The sequence below is a fragment of the Heterocephalus glaber genome, unplaced genomic scaffold, assembly GCF_053883595.1.
Source record: "Heterocephalus glaber isolate CG9 unplaced genomic scaffold, H.glaber_assembly_v1.0 deba00001428, whole genome shotgun sequence".
Classification (NCBI taxonomy): domain Eukaryota; kingdom Metazoa; phylum Chordata; class Mammalia; order Rodentia; family Bathyergidae; genus Heterocephalus; species Heterocephalus glaber.
The window spans coordinates 12,667,300-12,684,765 of NW_028258293.1; the positions used below are offsets into that span (position 1 = coordinate 12,667,300).

The following is a 17,466-nucleotide window of genomic DNA, read 5'->3' on the forward strand; positions in this document are numbered from 1 at the left end:
CTGTTGAGAAGGCACCTGTGGCTAGTGACTACTGTATTGGTCAGTACAGCAGAAGTTTAGAATGTTAGAATTTGGAAGGTTAATGAACGATTCCAAGGGGTTACAAACTGATAACCCACAGGCGAAATTATAGCTATGGCTTCATATTGTTTGGCTCTCATCTAAAAAAACATACTTGCCTTTGAATGCCTTTTAGACAGGTGTGTGCCACAACTGCTCACCAATTGCTCTCGTCACCAGTGTCATCAGTCCTATTGTCTGCCCCCTAGACCAACTGCCTTCCCCTCCAGTATTTAGCTGGAGAAACTGAAGCTTAGAGAGGAAGTGATTTGTCCAAGGTCAATAGCTAGTTAGCAGATCCAGGAATAGAAGCCAGAGTCACTTGATTCTGAATTTGCTTTTTTTTCCTCTTCTATTAAATCACAATATCAGTCATTTCTGCTTATATCATAGGCTTATTGTGAGGCTGAAATGAGTCAAAGTGCTACACAGCTGTGATGTGGTAGCATTATATTTTTTGCTGGCCTGGGCATACTGCAAAATAATCTTATGTTTCAAAAGTTTAAGCTAAAATAGTTTATCTTTTAACCTGTTATTTTAAAATGTCAAAACATTTTTTTTCCTAACAAAAGGTAATGTTCTGTTGCTGGGACACAATACCTGACATAGACAATTTAAAGGAAGAAGTAATCTATTTTGGTTCACAGTTGCAAAGGTTTCAGTTCATGGTTGACTGGCTCCAAGGCAGAAGCATCATGGTGGAAGGACATGGTGGAGGAAAGCTGCTCACCTCATGGCAGCCAGGAAGTGGAGAGGGTGAAAGAGTTGGACAGCAGGGTGCAGAGACCTAATATAGTCCTGAAGGTCAGACCCCAATGACCCACTCCCTTCAACTAGGGCCCGCCTCCTGAGTCTTCATCACCTCCCAGTAATGCAGTTGAAATAGAAATCTGTCGGTGGGTTAATCCACTGATGAAATTAGAGCCCTCATGACCCAGTCACCTTGCAAAAGCTGCACCTCTGCGCATGAGACAAAATTAAGAGACATTTTAAGTCTAAACTGTAACATAGGCATATATTTTAAAAATGTAGAAGATAAAATGTTATAAATTCTTATTCCTTAAACTATTAAGAAAATTTGGTCTTGTTTCCTATGTTTTGAATTTTTATAAATCTTGTATTTTATTATGTTATACGTGATTTTTTTGTTCTGCTTGGCCCCATTAAGCATTGTACCGTAAGTATAAAACAATTTCTTGTAACCACTTCTTTTCAGACGTGTATGTTTTTAATCAGTTTGGACTAATAATGTTCCTTCACCTCTTGTTTCCTTCTGTTTGTTTAAGACGCAGGAGAACTATATGTTTGGGGCGGTAACAAGCACGGACAACTAACTACCCAGGCTGCTTTCCTTCCTGTGCCCCACAAAATAGAAGTGCACTGTTTTCAGAGTGAAAAGGTCACTGCCGCCTGGAGTGGGTGGACCCACCTGGTCGCTCAGACAGGTGAGAGCACAACAGAGCATGTGGGGTTCATAAGAGCAATCCAGGGACAGCTGTCCTCTTAACATCCTGGGAGGTAAGAATTTGTATTGGTGAAAAGCTGTGAGGCCTAGAAGGGAGAAGATCTAGGGTCTCAGTCTGCTCTCAGCCGGTTATGTTTGCACCCGAAAGGCAAGGCTGGGTGAAGTTGGCTCCTTCTGGCCCTAAGAGGCCATGAGGCTTTGAGAAGGAGCGTGTTGCACCATCACCAGAAACTTGTCTAGATTGTTGGGGAGTTCTTGTCTGCTTGTGCCCAGGACATGATGCTGTTTCCATTTGAGCCTAAATTAGAAGCATCAGAAAATGTTAAGCTAAGGGTGGATTTCACAATTGGGACAGGAGCGTTATTTTGAATCATAGCTGGCACGATAATCTGATTTAAATTTTTATTGGCCCTAATAAATGATGTACCGTGATTGGCACCTCTCATATTCACTCAGATGCTGCCATGTCATGTCATGTGGCTTTTGGGATCTTCATGTTTCCTGAGTCTCTTCATCTGTTTCTCTTCTTTCCCTTAGGGCAGTTCTTTCCCAGCCTTCACATCCCTGTTCTCCAGTTTTGTTCATGGCCTCTCTTCATCCCTGATGTCTAAGAGCTCCTGCTGCCTTATGTGGAGTCCCTTAGACAGGGACAGTCCCTTAGACAGATCTTAAGGTCTGTTGTCATGCCAAGGCCTTCTGAACTCCAGGGGTTCTCAGGGGTCCCCTGGCCTTGCTCTTATCCTGCTTGCCAGCTTTACACCTGTCTCTAGATGCCAGATACCTGGTGACTGTTGTTCCAGGAGTTTCTGGCTTTTGCAGGTTTTCAGGGAGCTTCAGTCCTCTTTGGTAAGCCACACACAGTACATATTTGCACATGCCAGCGTAGACTTGTGAGCATTCAAGTGTGTGATGTTTTTAATTGATCTTTTAAAAAATTGTACTGACATTCTGAAACAGAGGCCTATATGACAAAGATGTGTAATGTCATTGCCACATCACCACTGTGGAGCATGGAATAAGGAAAATGTGTCATTAGTTTGGAGGAAAGAATGTCTTTCCCCAAAGGTGTTCACAGAAGATGTTCTAGAGATTGGGCCCATGTGCAAGGACTTTTCTGAAAGTGACTCACAGAGCATAGTTGTTGATAGCTGTGTGTTTTTCCTCCAGACAATAAGCTTTGTGAGCGAAACCACCATATTGGTCTTGTTTGTTTCTGTGTCTCATCGTCTCTCAGAGAATATACTAATTTTCCTATCTCAAATTGTTTGTAGTTAAAAGGGATTAAATCATGCATATAAGGCACAATAGACAGGTAGGATTTGTGACTTATTTTCTGAGACTCACTGGTTCATGAACAGAAGGCTTTGGATTCAGGAATCTAGCCAAATCAGTTAACATTTATTGGGCATCATTGATCAGTGTGCTCATAAACCTTGGAGAAATGGAGGACACAAGACATGGGCCTTCTCACTAAAAAATGATGATAGACTTAAGACTAAGAAAGTAGAGACAGAAAACTTTTCTACCCATCCATCCACCCACCCACCCACCCATCTATCCTACAAATGATGATGGTCTGTATATGCACCATGCCTTGTACCAGCTGTAAATCTTGCCCTTGAAGAGTCCTCTAGGGGAGACAGACCTGTAATCCAATTTCAGCACAATCAAGTATGAGCTGTGAACAATAGAGCTAAGTACAAAAAGAAAAGTAGCATAAAAACTAGCAGTTGTCTGAGTAATTAGGTGCCAGTAGGTAGGCGTTTCATGGTTAGTCAGTCTCCAGAGAACTGCAGTGCAGTAAAATACACTTACTACCAAATGTTAGTGAGTTTGGCTGAGTCTGTCAGTAACTCTTTAACTAGTTGTGAGAGACAGAAAACTGTTGCTTCTTTGAAGCGTTGTAACCAATGTTGATCCTCATGTCTGGGCCAGTTGCCCAGCCCTCAGGGTGGAAGGTTGGAACCCACATCCCTGACATTGAGTTACTCCAGCTGCTTTGGAGCTTGGCTTTCGGTTTCCACCTCCACTCAAAAGCATGGTTTTGGGGAAACATTTCAGCTGTTTAATTAACTTGTTAATTCAGACCGCTTGTTTATGTACATTTCCACTTTCCCCTTTCTCTGAAATCCAGAATGGTTAAAGCTGGGATGTTTGAGTATCCTGGTTGAACTGAATTGCGGGTAAATGGGAGTCTCCAGCTATCTGATTCACCAGTTTTGTGTTCTTTCTAGCAGCAGTGGAAGCCCTGGCCCTGCCCTGATGTCATTGAGAAGAAACACCCAGGGCTTCCATTTAATCAGACTCCGCTGCTCACATAACAGAAACAAGGTTTCCGCACAGGGTCGGAAGCAGTTCATTAGTGGAACAAGGAGTTATTCGACTCTAGTTGTTTTCACCAGCTCCAGTGGTAAATGGTTCCTGGGATATATAGTACTTGTAGGCTACAGCAGCCCAGAGGCTCTCAATCTTATCTGGAAGGCATTAGTTCTGTGATGTTGATTAAAATATAAATTATCACATTGGTATTGATCATTGTAACTCTATATCTGGCCAGACAGATGGGATGGGATAGGGTGAGAGAAAGGGAGAACACTTTGCTTTTCTGCTTTTCCATAGTCTCTAGACCAGTGTTTCTCAACCAGAGCTGATTTTGTCCCCTAGGGGATATCTGAGTGGCCAGAGACATCTGTGGTTCTTACACTGGTGGGTGTTACTGGTATCTAGTAGGGAGAGGCCAGGAATGCTGCTAAACATCCTACAGCACCCCCACCCCCAACATTATCCAGCCCCAAGTGTCTGGACTGTCAGCCGAGGATGTTGCCAAGACTGGCATCCTCAGTGGTAGGTGCTCTGCTTGGGGCTTCTTATGGTATCAGAAGAAGTTTACTCATTATCTTTATGGGAACCTGGGATTGTTCTCCTCTGTCCCCTCTCAGGAGTCTGGTGCCTGCCTGCAGTGTTTGCAGTGGAAAAATACTTTTCTGTGTTAGTCAGAGGCGCTTGGAAAGAGTCCAAGAGAACCTGTTCTAATCTGGGAGAGCTGGCAAGGGTACCTGTGTCTCAGGCTGTGCAGCTGCATTCTGGAGACCTTTCCCAAGCTGCTTAATGTTCCTGATCATTGTTCTCAGAAACTTCATGGGACTCCTGGGTGACTTTATTCAGGCTCAGTAACCTGTAGCGGTCTCATTTGAGATTCATGATTTCCTGACCAGAGGCATTTGTAGTGAGAGTTAGGTGGCAGGTCTGGGTGTTTTCCTGGTCCAGTGACCTTCACTGAGTCTCTTCACCTGTCTAGGCCTCAATTTCCTCGTCTCTTAAGTAGAATATTAAAACCTAGCTGTGTTCTGCAAAGAGCCGTTGTGAGGTTCAAAGGAATGAATCTGTGGGAATGATTCCAACTAACTAAAATGTATGCATAAGTGATGTTCTTCTGAGGTCGGGCTAGGTAAAAGTAAATTCAGGAGTCAGTAGTTACCTTTGGAGAGACTTGTATTTCAGCAGGGACTTTGCCAAGTTTGAGACATGTGAGTTTTGGGGCTCAGGAGCTGGCCAGCGATGTGATACTTAGTATCCTAGTCTGACAGGCCGTGTTTCCTAAAGCCTTTCACTCACGCGCAATAGGCAAGTGACGTTTCCAGACTGTCAAAACACTGGAAGATCTCTATGGCTTTATAGGTAATTTCCATATTAAAATTGATCCTTCACAGTCCTCATCCCAATTTGTAATTGTGTACATCTGTTTGAAGTCTCATTTGTTTACGGTGTAGACTGTAAATTACAGGAGAGCAGTATCTGTTCATGGCTATGTCCCTAGCACTTGGCACATAGTAGGTGATCAGCTAATTGCCAAATGAGTGAATAAACGACAAGGGAGAGAGAAATGTGGGCTTTGAAGTCAGATAGGCCACGGTCCAGTCTCAGCACTGCTGGCTTACTGGCTGTGTGGCCGTGGGCAGCTCCACTTCTCCCCGTATCTATCGTCACCACTGCACTTGTCTAGTCACTTTTGTTCTCATGAGACCACAAACCTCTCGTTTGTGCCTTTTTTAAAGGAGTGTTTGAAGAATTCTCCTTCCTACTAGACTCTAAGCTCCATGACGGCAGGGACCATTGTATTCTGAGTTGTTAACAAGGAGTTGTTAGGAGGAGGTACTTAACACACATTGAACAAATGAATACACCTGACTTCTCTGAACATCTCCTCATTAGGAGAATGGAGAAATAACTGCTGACCGGGCACGAGGATTAAATGTGATGATGTGTTAAAGCATCCACCATAGTGCTGGGCTCCTGTCCACTCAGTACATGTAGCTTCCTTCGCCCTTTTGAAAGCATCAGAGCTCTCTGGAGTTGGAGGCTCTGTTTCTTTTCTTTTCAAGGAAGGGTCTCTGCAGGACTGGATGTGCTTGCCTCTGGATGAGTAACAAGTGATTCAGGGCAGTCCTGAAAGTACAGGAAGATCACTGTTTACAAATGCTAAGTGCTGCTAGTTGATGATTTATTAGAATTCTAAGGTGAATGATTTTTCACAAGATCCAAATGTTAATGTGGGGTTGGTCAGAATGTCTAAAATCTGGTTGCTTTCTGGATGCTGGCAGCTTTCCCTAAACCATGCAGTATCCCAAAGTAGCCTTGTGATCTCACAAAGGATATGGATTGAAAAAGTGAAGGTAAATACGGAGTTTTTTTGACATTCTTTGCTTTTCTTCAGTGTCACCCAGGAAAGTCTTAGAGTCTTGAAAGTTTTAGAGAATCAGAGAGGGAAAAGTCGTCTTCCTCACTTTTTCAAATGAGAAGACAAACTAAGAGGAGAGAAAGTGACTTTGTGGCAGCATCTACACTAAAAATCCATTTCTGCTTTTCAGTAAAGCCCCCCCCCATCTTCCTGATTCTTGGTAATGTCCTTTTGATGGAGATATTTTTATTTCTTTTATTTCTCTAAAGAGAGGAATTTCATGGTACATGTGGAAGGGACCTCCTTTTAGCCACTCTCGTTTCTTCAAGAGTCACAGACCAAGAAATATTTTACTGCATTTGATGTCTAAGCATAGTGAAATCAAAGCTTAGCCATTGATTCACACTAAACAGACTTTATAAATATACCCAGTGCTGATATTTCTGTTTTTGAGTCCAAGATCCTTTCTAGAGTAGGGTGACAGTGTATATTACTCCTCTTTCTTTGGGACCACATATCATGAAACCTCAACTGAGCTCAGGGAGCTTCTGAGCTCATGGGCTCTATTTAAAGCAGGTGCTTTGGAATTCATGATGCTTGTGCTTTAGAATTTTGACACCCTGTGCTTGAAAGTCAAACTGAACCCGAAGGACTGTTTGGAAACAGTTAGTTTTGCTTGTTATTAAAGTAATTAGTTTTTATCCTAGAATCCTCAGAATGTCAGTAATGATGGGAACTTAGAGATCATCTGGCCTGACAGCCTCATTGTTTTTTTTCCTTAAATTCTTTTATTGGTACATTTTAGGAATACAATACATTTACATTTATCATTGGGAACTTGTACCTTTACATGATATATCTCAGTTCTTATTTTTTCCCCATTCTCCTGCCCTCCCTTTGACTCCTACAGCCTCACTTTGGAGATGGGGAAACTGAGGACCAAGGAGGAGAGGCACAGGGAGTTAGCGGAGGATTTAGGACCAGAACTCAAGTCTCTTGACTCCCAGTCCTGTGCTCTGTCTGCTTTTCATGTTCTCTCAGATAATGAGGAGATGTGGATGACTTAACCTAGTTAAATCCAGGGACCTGACCAGGAATAATTGCTTCTATACAAGAAGTTCTACTTCAGGAGAATCCTGATTTTTACTGAAAGGTGCAGTCATAGATTCCTTTAGTGGACACGTGTGTGGAGTAGAAACTGGGAGGTACTGTCAGCAGGCTGTTCTGATATTCGTAGAAGCAACTGCATGTCTATTTATGATAATCCAACAACCTTTATTACTATAAAGTGCTTTTGCTCTTACTTTCTTTCTTTTTTTTTGGGTACCAGGGATCAAACTCAGGACCTTGTGCTTGCAAGGCAGACGGTGGCATCACTGAGCTAAATCTCCGGCCCTTGTTGTTATTTTCTAGTATGAATGTTATTTATATGCTTACTTCACAGATGAGTCCCTGATCGCTTAACTGCATTGCCCTGCTTAAGATGGGCAGAACTGAAACTTGCACCCAGTCGTTTGCTCTCAAGCCTGCTGCTCTTCATCCAAATTATATGTATATCAGAATGCTCTACCTTATTAACTAAGCTTCTTTTACTCTTCAGAGATCTTCCCCCAACTTTTGCCGGTGATACTGGATTCTCACAAGCAATGAGGAAGGTAATTCTTAGTTATCTTTGATCCTACAGCAGGTATTTGTAGCATGCTTGCCTGTATGTATATAGCACTATACTATGGAAACAAGGGATATAAATCCAGAGCTACCTTTAGGAAGTTTGTGGTTGGGTGAACAAATTAAATATTTAGTAGATGAATAAAAAGAATGTGTCATAGGGCTAGAGGAGTAGCCCAGACACCGAGCTCTTGGATTTCAGGAAGTGAGGCCAATGTGGGCAAGATTGGTCAGGGAAGGGCATGAAATTGTGGTTGGGCTTTGGGAAGGTCACATTCTATTAGGTAGAGAGTTTGAGTTGGTTCTGTTGCTTTCTCTTTGTCCTCTGGCGAGATACTAAACTCTCTGGCTCACTTTCTGCCATCTGGCCAATAGGATGTTGTGGGCATCATAATCATCTTTACAGGCCATTCCAGCTCTGAAATTGTATCCTATAAAAAATAAAACTGGCCTAAGGAAATAATCATGAATGTGTTCAAAGATTAAATAGAATGCCATTCATTGCAGCCTGATTTATAATGACAAAAACAAACTTAAACAAATGAAACTGAAAGGAAATTGTTTAAATAAATTGTGGTACAGCCCTATGTTGAAATATTATATAGTCATTAAAGCTAATGTTTTAGAGGGCTATTAATCACAGAATAATATGCTCATAGTGAAAAGAGGAGGTTACAATAAATTGCTGTAATTACAACTCTTAATTTGTTTTTAAAATGTTTGCATAGAAAAGACTAGAAGGATGTATGCCCAAATATTATCTCTCATTGCTGGGATTGTGAGTAAATTTGCTTTTTTCTTTTCTATGCTGAGTATGTAATTAGCAATCTGATTTTGTCCCCCACAAATGTTGTTTTAGACCCATTAAAATGGCTCACCCCTCAGTCCAGGGAGCTGGTCCCTCTGTCACCTGTTCCTGTGTTGATGTCCTTGATGAGTCTCTTCCATGGCCCTCAGTTAAGAGGTCACGTGGAAAAGAAGCAAGAGAATGGAGTTAGAGGCAGGAAGGCAGGCATCTCTTTTTGGCTCAGTCATGAGTCAGGTTGGTGACCTTGGGCAGGTTTCTGCTGAACATCCTTGAGCCTTGGTTTCCTCATCTGAAGAGGAGTTGGAGGTCACAGAAGGACCTTTGAGCCCCAGAATATCCTTGTTCCTAAAGATGAGGGGTTTCTCCACTGTTGCAGAACCAGCTGAGAAGCCTCATTGGTTCCTTGAACCAGGCCTCCTTGCTTTTTTACCTCTGGCTTCTCTTCAGTTGTGCTTCACTGACTGTGGGTTGATTTCTGCTGTTGAGAGTTGAGGGTAGGACGGAGTGGGAGGTTAGCCAGGGTGTTCTCAACTGGGGGGTGTGTGTAGTGACTGTATTCTACCACTAGAGGGAAGCATTGTTAGATTACATTCCTCTTCCTACCTTCCTATTTGCTCTGTCTGCAGATGAAGAGTAGCCTTGATTTGCCTGTGGGGTCCAGATTCTAGCGCTTTAGAGTCAAAGGGACTTTGAAGATCATCCAATAAAGCTTCAACATGTTGAAGATATTTGAAGACAGAACAGGCAAGGCCCTACTGAAAGTCAGGCCTTGTTTTTTCGGGGTCTGGACTATATGGTACACAAGATGGTGCAGATACTGCTGAGGTGTGGTCATTTGAGTCCACAGAGCGTGAATGTATCCCGTGATTGTGCAGGATCCTAAGGAGTCTTGCTGTATGCACTTTTACTGAGCTTCTCTGACCAGGAGCTGAGAGGCCTGACCTGAGGAGCTCATGTCTGGAGTGGAGCGTGGGGAGCACATGCAAACCCAAGATGTTGCTCTCAGGTGTCCTTACGGATAGGTGTTCTGCCGACCCTTGGGTCCATCTGGTTTGTGGCAGAGGTGTGGAGGCGGCTGTGTAAGACCTGTGGGCATTCTTGAGAATGATGACCTTCAAAGTTAAAGAGATTCTCTGGGCACCCTAGTCAGTTATTCCCACTGAATCTCTAGTGGTACTCAGACTGTTTATGTGTCATGCTTTACCCTTTTTTGAGGTTTGCAAGGAATTCTGAGAGTTTGTTTCCCATATTCCAAAGGCTTGTGGGCCGACTTTATTTTTGGTTTGCAGGTGCGCACCAGCCCTAGGCATTGTGGTAAAATGGAATTGTGCACAGGCCTGGGAGCCAGGCAGCTGTGTGACCTTGGGCAAGTTACTTCCTCTCTCTTTGAGGAGGGAGTTTAGACTTTCAGCTGCTGTTGTTTCATCTCTGCTAGAGAGAGGAAGATTTGGCATTATTTTTGGGTTTGCATTTGGTAATAATTACCCATTGATTTGTAGTCTGGAGAAGTGCAGAGTGTGTTCCCCTAAAGCAGAAGCAAGACTCACTCTTTGAAGTGGGTGCATTTGGTAAGGGATTCGGGGAGGGTTTGACTAAAGCCAAGTGCAGTAGGGCCTGCAGGGCCACCAGATGGCAGCAGCCAGCAGGCACCCAGCTTTGAGGGGATGACATGGGTAGGGCCAGCAGGCAGAGCAGAATTAGCAAGGTCAGAGCTGAAAGAACCTTAATACCTGATAGTCCTTGCTTGTGGGAGGAACTGAGATCAGTCTGATCTCTGCTGGTTGCCTTGTAGCAGAGCCCAGAGACAAGAGCTTCGCCTTAGCCCCTGAGCCAGAGATGGGATGGGAAGGAGACAGCCTTGGCCCTGATTTCTTTGAGGGTCTGGTCCTCATGATTTCCACCTTCTTACCCATGGCAAGACCAGTATCTGTTGTCTTTTCTTTTTGCTGCACTCTTCTGTGACCAGCTCTCCCTCTCCCTAGTTCTCTTCTAGGCCAAGACCTCCCATCAGGTTATGCCATTATGGCTTTTGGGTCATTCTTCAGCCCCAGACCCAGCAGATGGGCAAGCCCAGGCCTTGCTACAGGCATGTTGCACTAAGACATGAGTTAACATAATTGGTTGAATGAGCACAAAAGTGTTTTTTTTTAAATTCCCAAGGGAGTTACCTTGGGACAGGGGGTCAGTGTTTGCCAAGCACTTACCATGTACTAGGTGTTATTCTTGATGCTACTGCTATACACTCCTCATTATCTCCTGAGGTAGAGTTTATTTCCTTTACATTCCTGGAAGAAGTAAGGCTCAAAGAGGCTGTGTGGCTTATCTAAATAATGCAGATAGTTAAGCAAGGCAGACACTCGAACCCTGCTCTGTTTAATGTCAGAGCTTGTACTTTTGTTGTGCTACCTCTCCTCAAAGTGACCTCAATGTAGCAGGTAGGACCGTTTGGGCTGCTGTAACAAAATACCGTAGACTTGTTAGCAAGAAAAATTTATTTCTCAGTCTGGAGCCTGGATACTGCTAATGAAAGCACGGACAGATCTGGGGTCTGGTGAGGTCCTCTTCCTGGTGTGTAGAGGAACCATGTGGTTACCTTTTGGTGGAAAGGGTGAGGGAACTCTCTGGGGTTCCTTTCATAAGGGCACTAATCCTGTTCATCCCACGCTCATGATCTAATCACCTCCCCGAGAGGCCCTACATCCTTACACTGTCACACTGTGGGTTAAGATTTCGACATAGGAATTTTGGAGAATACAAGCATTCAGTCTAACAGATTCCTGGATTTTATGGCAGGAAGGAACAAATATTTTGTCTCTTTTCCCTGGTGAAAGCTCCTAGGGGAAAGCAGTCCCTGACATGCTGGGTTTTATGGGCTGGGTTAGGAAGTGTGGGCCAATAAGCACCCAGCATTTTCCTCTCTGTGCGTGTGTTCTAGGTGTCCCTTCCAGTGGGAATGCTCATCTCTCTGAGCCCCACAGAGCTGCTGCTTCACTTCTTTTTGTTCCTGCCCAAATGTCACCTTTCACACTGGGTTCTCTGCCCTGCTTTATTTTTCATTATAGCAGTTTTTGCTGCTCGATATCATATCATTCTTAATTTACTTATTTGCCACTCTTTTCTCACTGAGCATGAGCCCCATATAGGTCAGGACCTGGTCTACTTTATGCATGGCCGTGTCTCCCCTGGCGTATCGGAGAGGTGGCCTTTGGCATCAGTGCTGGTGGCCCAGAGTAGCTGGAGCTTTTGGATGTGGAAGCTGTGCCTTTCCACTAGTTGTACCCAGGAGACCCAGCTTATGACTCTGCTTTCTGCCCACTTTCTTGGAGAAGGCCAAGACAGGGAGCCTCGGCTCCCAGAGGTAACCATTAATGCTTGGTGGCCCAGGGTTTTAAGACCAGCATTGGCCCTGCCTGTCTCATGGCCTTGCCTTGGCTCCTTGGCTTCTCCATCTGTCTCCAGTGAGTGGGGCTGCCAGCCATACCTCAAGCTCCACTCTGAGGGCTGAGTTTCCATTCAAGGAGTCCTTTTCTTTCCTGGTGGGGATTGATTTGTTCCAGGAGCTATCTAAAAGTGAGCATTAAGCGACCAGCCTACAGTGTCGCCATCATTTTTCGGTTTTTGACTGACGACACTGTGCGTGCCCTTTCTCAGGGGACCTTGCCTGTCCTATAGGCACTCTCACTTATCATCGTGACAGCCAGTTCCTTAAAGAACTCTCAGAGTGTGCCAAGAGGAAAGTGGCTCATTTTGAGGAATCTTGGAGGAATCAGCTCTTTCTCAATCTGAGAGTGACTTTCTACTTTAGGAGGAAACTTGATATGGCCGAAAGAGCCCTGAGGAGCTGGGTCCAAGTTCTAACTTCTCCACTTACTGACTGTGCAATTGGACAAGTTATTTAGCTTCTCTGGGCCTGAATTTCCTAGTCTATAAAATAAGAATCATAATCCCTAATTTTTTCTACGTCACGAAGGGGTTACTGTGTCATTTACTCATTTACAGATCCTTCCTTCATTCCTTCACTGGATTTTGTTCACTACATACTTGTTGTCTAGGCAGTGGTGACAGGAGGGCATTGTAGGCAAAAGGAGGAGACCAAGCTGTAGAAGCAGCGAGTGCATCCTCTTGTAGTCTGCATGACCGGGGTCTTCTCACCTGGAGAGCCCCGACAAATTGAGAAGAGACTGGAAACATTTGGGTGTAAAGGGAGTGGGTCCTTGTGAGCAGGGAAGGAGCTGCTGGAGGTTTCTGTGAGGCATGGAGTGTGTGATAGTCATGAATAATGAAAGGAAGGACCCTGACTTAGGGTGGCTCAGGTGCCTGTGCTGAGGCCTCCTGCTTACTTTCTGCCTCAGGTCTGATCTGAGCTTGATCTGAGCATGCACCCTCAGGGGAGCCCCTTCCTCCAGGGCCTGGGTGACTTTTGGAATCCGTGGGTAAGGAAGGGTGGGAGATGTCTGGCTCTTTGGTTTATCTCCCACTTGGGAAGCCATTGTGTTGCCTTTCTTCTTGGAGCAGTTCTTAAGGGCCAGAGAACGAGCAGCTTTGGGGCTTCTCTGAATACCACCCTGAGGTAGAGCTCCGTGAGGAAAGGGTTAAGCAGTTGGTCAAGAACACACTGTGTGCTGGACATTTTGCCAGGGCTTTGCAAACATCTATTCAATCCAACAGACACTGTGTCAAGTCAGGCTCTCTCCCATCTTACACAGGGGAAACTGAAGAGAAGGTTAGGGACACGGGCTCACACAACCTACTCACGTAGCCTCACTTGGCTCATGTGAAGTGAGCATCACACCTTGCAGCTGTGAGGGTGGGGTGAGGATCAAAGGTCATGGATGCAAAACCACTTTGTAAACCGGAAAGTGCTGTGTGCCTTGGAGGAGACCATGAAGAGTACTGCTCCCAGCCAGATCCTTACTCTGAGCTTTGCGTGGGCCTCCCCTCCTGGGGGTGGTAGAAGGTTCTGACCTTTGGTTTCTCCTCTGTGCACTCTCTCCTCCAGCTAGCCTCAGATCCAGTGGCTCTGCTCATTACTCTCTCTGTTAAACCCATAGATATAAAGGTGCCTTTCATTTTTAGAAAGCTAACCCTATAGTATAAAAATTAATACCCAGGTAAGCTTATTTTTTGCCATCTTAGAGAAAACAATAAGTCATAGACCTTTAATGCCATAAGGGACCGTCTCATCCTTACTTGAAATTTGAGAAAACAAGCCTAGGGAAAGGAGATGATTTGCCCTCATGGTCCCACAGCTAATGGACAGCAGAGCCAGGATTAGAGCCAGGGGGTCTCTTATCCCGGGGACTCTCTGTTGCCCACATTGTCCCTTTAAAGAGAGATTTAGAGTGCTTTGTCTCCTTTATGGAGCAAGAACCCAGTTTAATAAATTTCATTATCCTAGCCCCTTTATGTAACAGGGCTGTTTCCAGGTCCTGGCAGATGGTCCATAGTAACAGCGCTCTGCTGATTTGCTTGGAGCCGAGCCTATGAAATGAAAACTCTTGGGCAGCAGATGCCTCTCCCAGCCCTGGCCGTGGAAAAGTCTGCCTCTCTGGGAGGCACTGTGGCTTTGCTGCTCATGGTTCTGGAGGGACTGAATGTGAACCCCCAGAAGTAGGCTTAAACCATGTCAGGATTTTACACAGGCCACGTCGGTGTTGCGGAGGTTCTTGGCAGATGGGTTCCTGCAAAGGGTGCTTTTTCTGGGGTCTGAGGCCTGGATGGGAGAAGGGAACACAGCAAGAGGGAGATGAGCAGCTGTGGAAGGGAAAGCCAGGCTGTCTCACGGGGACTGGCCCTGCTGACCCTTTGTTTTCCATACCACGAGGCTGCGGACTTCTAGATGAGCTATTCGAATGTAAGTGCAGTGCCTGTCAACTCCTGGCAGTGTTGACAGTGGACTTTAATCGAAACCCTCTTCCATCCCACTTCTTTAAAATTACCAGGACTCCAAGTTTCCTGTTGATCTTTCTTTTCTTGATGGGTCCTTACACATAATGGGTTCTCCTCTGTGGTACCCTTTGGTGATACTTATTAATGACCCTGCTGTGGCAAGTCCCCAAGCCCTGCACCCACCGAGGAGTGGGCGTCACCTCCACTGAATCTTTCTGACGGCCTTGCTGCTCAGCTCTCACCTTCCTGCGTCCTCTCCTGCGGGGCGGGGGAGAGTGCTCCCCTATCAGCGAACGGGGCTATTTGAGGGTCCTGACAGATCTCTTTTACCCACCTCTCTTGAAGAACCTGGGACAGTTTCCCAGAGGTGAGGTTGCAGTGAGTTTGAGAGGTCATATTCCAAGAGGTTGGCCACAAACTGGCATCCCAAGGTAGGCTCCCTCCCCTCCTGGTTCTTAAGAATTATTTACTCACCCAAAATTTGGGAGTAATCTTTATCTCCCTTATTTGAAGATCTTAAACAGGGCCTGTCTTTTACTGAAGCTTGTTTCTTTTTGGAAGCTCAGAATGCAAATAGTGTATCTGGGGGGATCTCTTGGGGCTTCAGATGTGAGAGTCCAGCTTCTACACAAGGTGGGGAGGCAGTGGGCTTTGCAGGATTCACTGGCCCCAGGATTTGTTCTGACCCTGGTCCTGCTTCTGTGGGGCTTCAGGAGGTCTGCAGCGAGAGCTGTGTTCTCATGTCCAGGTGCTTGATTTTTATGGAAGGATTATGGGCAGCTTCTCTGCAGGCCCAGGTGTGCTTGGCAACTGCGGGGTCTCCCTTGGCTGTGCCGGCTCCCAGGTTCCAGCCTTCAGCTTTGGCGCTGTGAGTCATCAGCAGCGGAAAATGTGGTCTCAGCAACAGCTGGGGGCAGTCTCCCTCTACCCAAGCTTGTAATTTCAGAGGTGAGGCTGTGCCTGATCTTTTCTAATGGACAAAGCCCGAAGGTGTTGTTTAGGGGTAGGGATGGCAGTTTTGCAGGGGGGGCGGGGGAGAGGAGAAGGAGACAGGGATGTGTGTCTTTCCGTTGCTCAGCCCTGGGCCCTCCTTCCGAGAAGCCACCCTCAGGACACAGGCATTGAGGGCCTGTGTGGACCTCCCTTACCTGCTCTTGCCTGCCAAGGAGCCCAGGAAGCCCCTTGGTAAGTGGGTGAGGCAAGTAGCAGAGGAAGATGAGAGAGGCTGGACTGATACTTTGCTACCTTTTTTTTGGTACCGGGGATCGAACTTGGGTCCTTGCACTTGCGCAGCAGGTGGCGAAACCACTGAGCTAAATCCCCGGCCCCCTCTTCCTTTTTTTAAAATTAATTTTTTTTAACTTGTTTGACTGATACTGTTCTACAAAGTTGTAGACATGAGGTACTAGAAGATAAGAAGATAAGGTGCTCTGGATTCCTGTCTTTCGCTTTGCTTCCAACTCACTATTTGACCTTGGGTAAATAAATTCTTTTCTGGGATGATTGGGTACGAAGTGCTCTGTGGTTCCTTCTTGCTCTGATGACTTGTGAGACTGAATTGAGTTTGTGCCTTGCTTAAATGTCTTCTCATTTTTGTTTTTGGTACTGTCCTTGGTTTAACTCCTGGGTTGATAGTTTGAAATTGCTTACTGTAGGTATCTTTGTTGCTTGTAATTAGAACCCTTATGGAATGATTGCTTCTCAGAGGTGTCTTCCAGATGTAGCTGGTCTTTAGGTTTTGAGTCTCTAATGACTCTCAGGCTATCTCATTTTCCTTATACTAGGAAGGTTCATTGACTAGATCAATACCAACACCTTAGCCCAAGTGATACAATCAGCAACACCACTGCATCAAGTACATCTTTGAAAATGACATTTTGTGGTAGTTATTAATCTATCACCTTTAGCTGTGTGAATTAAATCAAGATCGAGGACCAACCCAACATATAGTGAGTAAACTCTTCAATATAACAACTTTACCCTTTGGGATGGGGAGTTAGAAGGGGCTGGGGAGGGAGGGACAGATGGGAAGAAGGATAGGGGAAGGTTAGCAGTGTGGCCAGAGGACACAGGTGAGAGGGAAAAAGAGAATACTAGGAAAATAAAGAAGAACTCCGAATGAGGACCAAAACAGGGACAAAAAGGGAAGATGAACAATGTGGGAGAGCACGAGAGTGAGTGTAAGAGAGAAAGGAAAGAGAAAAGAAGAAAAGAAAAGAAAAAAGGAAAGAAAAAGAGATATTTGCAAAGAGTAGGGAAAAAAATTAAAGATAAGAGGAGCGAAAGAAAAGAAAAGAAAAAACCCAAAATAATAAAACTAATTCTGGGAATAAACAATAACCATGAAGATGAAGGGCCTCTTTCAGGGTATGTCTCTGCTGTCACAATAGACAACGTGGGTTGCAGTGTGCAGATATAAGTCAATGAGTCTCAGCAAGCTAGTCGCAGACCCATGAGATTCAGGCAGATTTCTGGCTGCAAGTCCCAAGTTGAGCTCCCTGTCCTCCTGCAGGGTTGAACTCTTCAGAGTTGTATGCAGGTTCCAGCTGCCCTTCCCCTGAAGATAGTCCCGGTCCTGATGGGAGGTGAAGATAACTCCAACTTACCCAGTCCAGTGGTCTGGTGGTCCAGTGTCCTCTGCGTCTTTGTAGTGTGGAACCAGGTCGCTGTACAGAAGAGTGGGAGGGGCGGGCTGATTCGGCGCGTTCGGCGCGACTCGCGATGTTGCTACGGCGTCCTGTGAGGCTGAATTGGATGTGAAGAACTCTGAACTTTGTTCCAATAATCCTCTTGAGAATCCAGAACTAGGAGCTCTTTCTCCAGCTGGACAGTGCCCTGCTCACTGCAGAAGAATCACAGACGATTCCAAGCCTTTGAGGCCCTACAGTCTGTCTACCT

At 45.2% G+C, this 17,466-nt stretch overlaps 1 protein-coding gene across 1 annotated transcript in view; it reads left to right on the plus strand.

Moving 5' to 3' along the window:
• Sergef (secretion regulating guanine nucleotide exchange factor) overlaps positions 1-17,466 on the plus strand; it is a 220,468-nt gene that overhangs the window by 21,753 nt on the left and 181,249 nt on the right. The window contains 1 exon segment of the mRNA XM_087211592.1: positions 1,347-1,505. Coding sequence (XP_087067718.1) covers positions 1,347-1,505 — 159 coding nt within the window.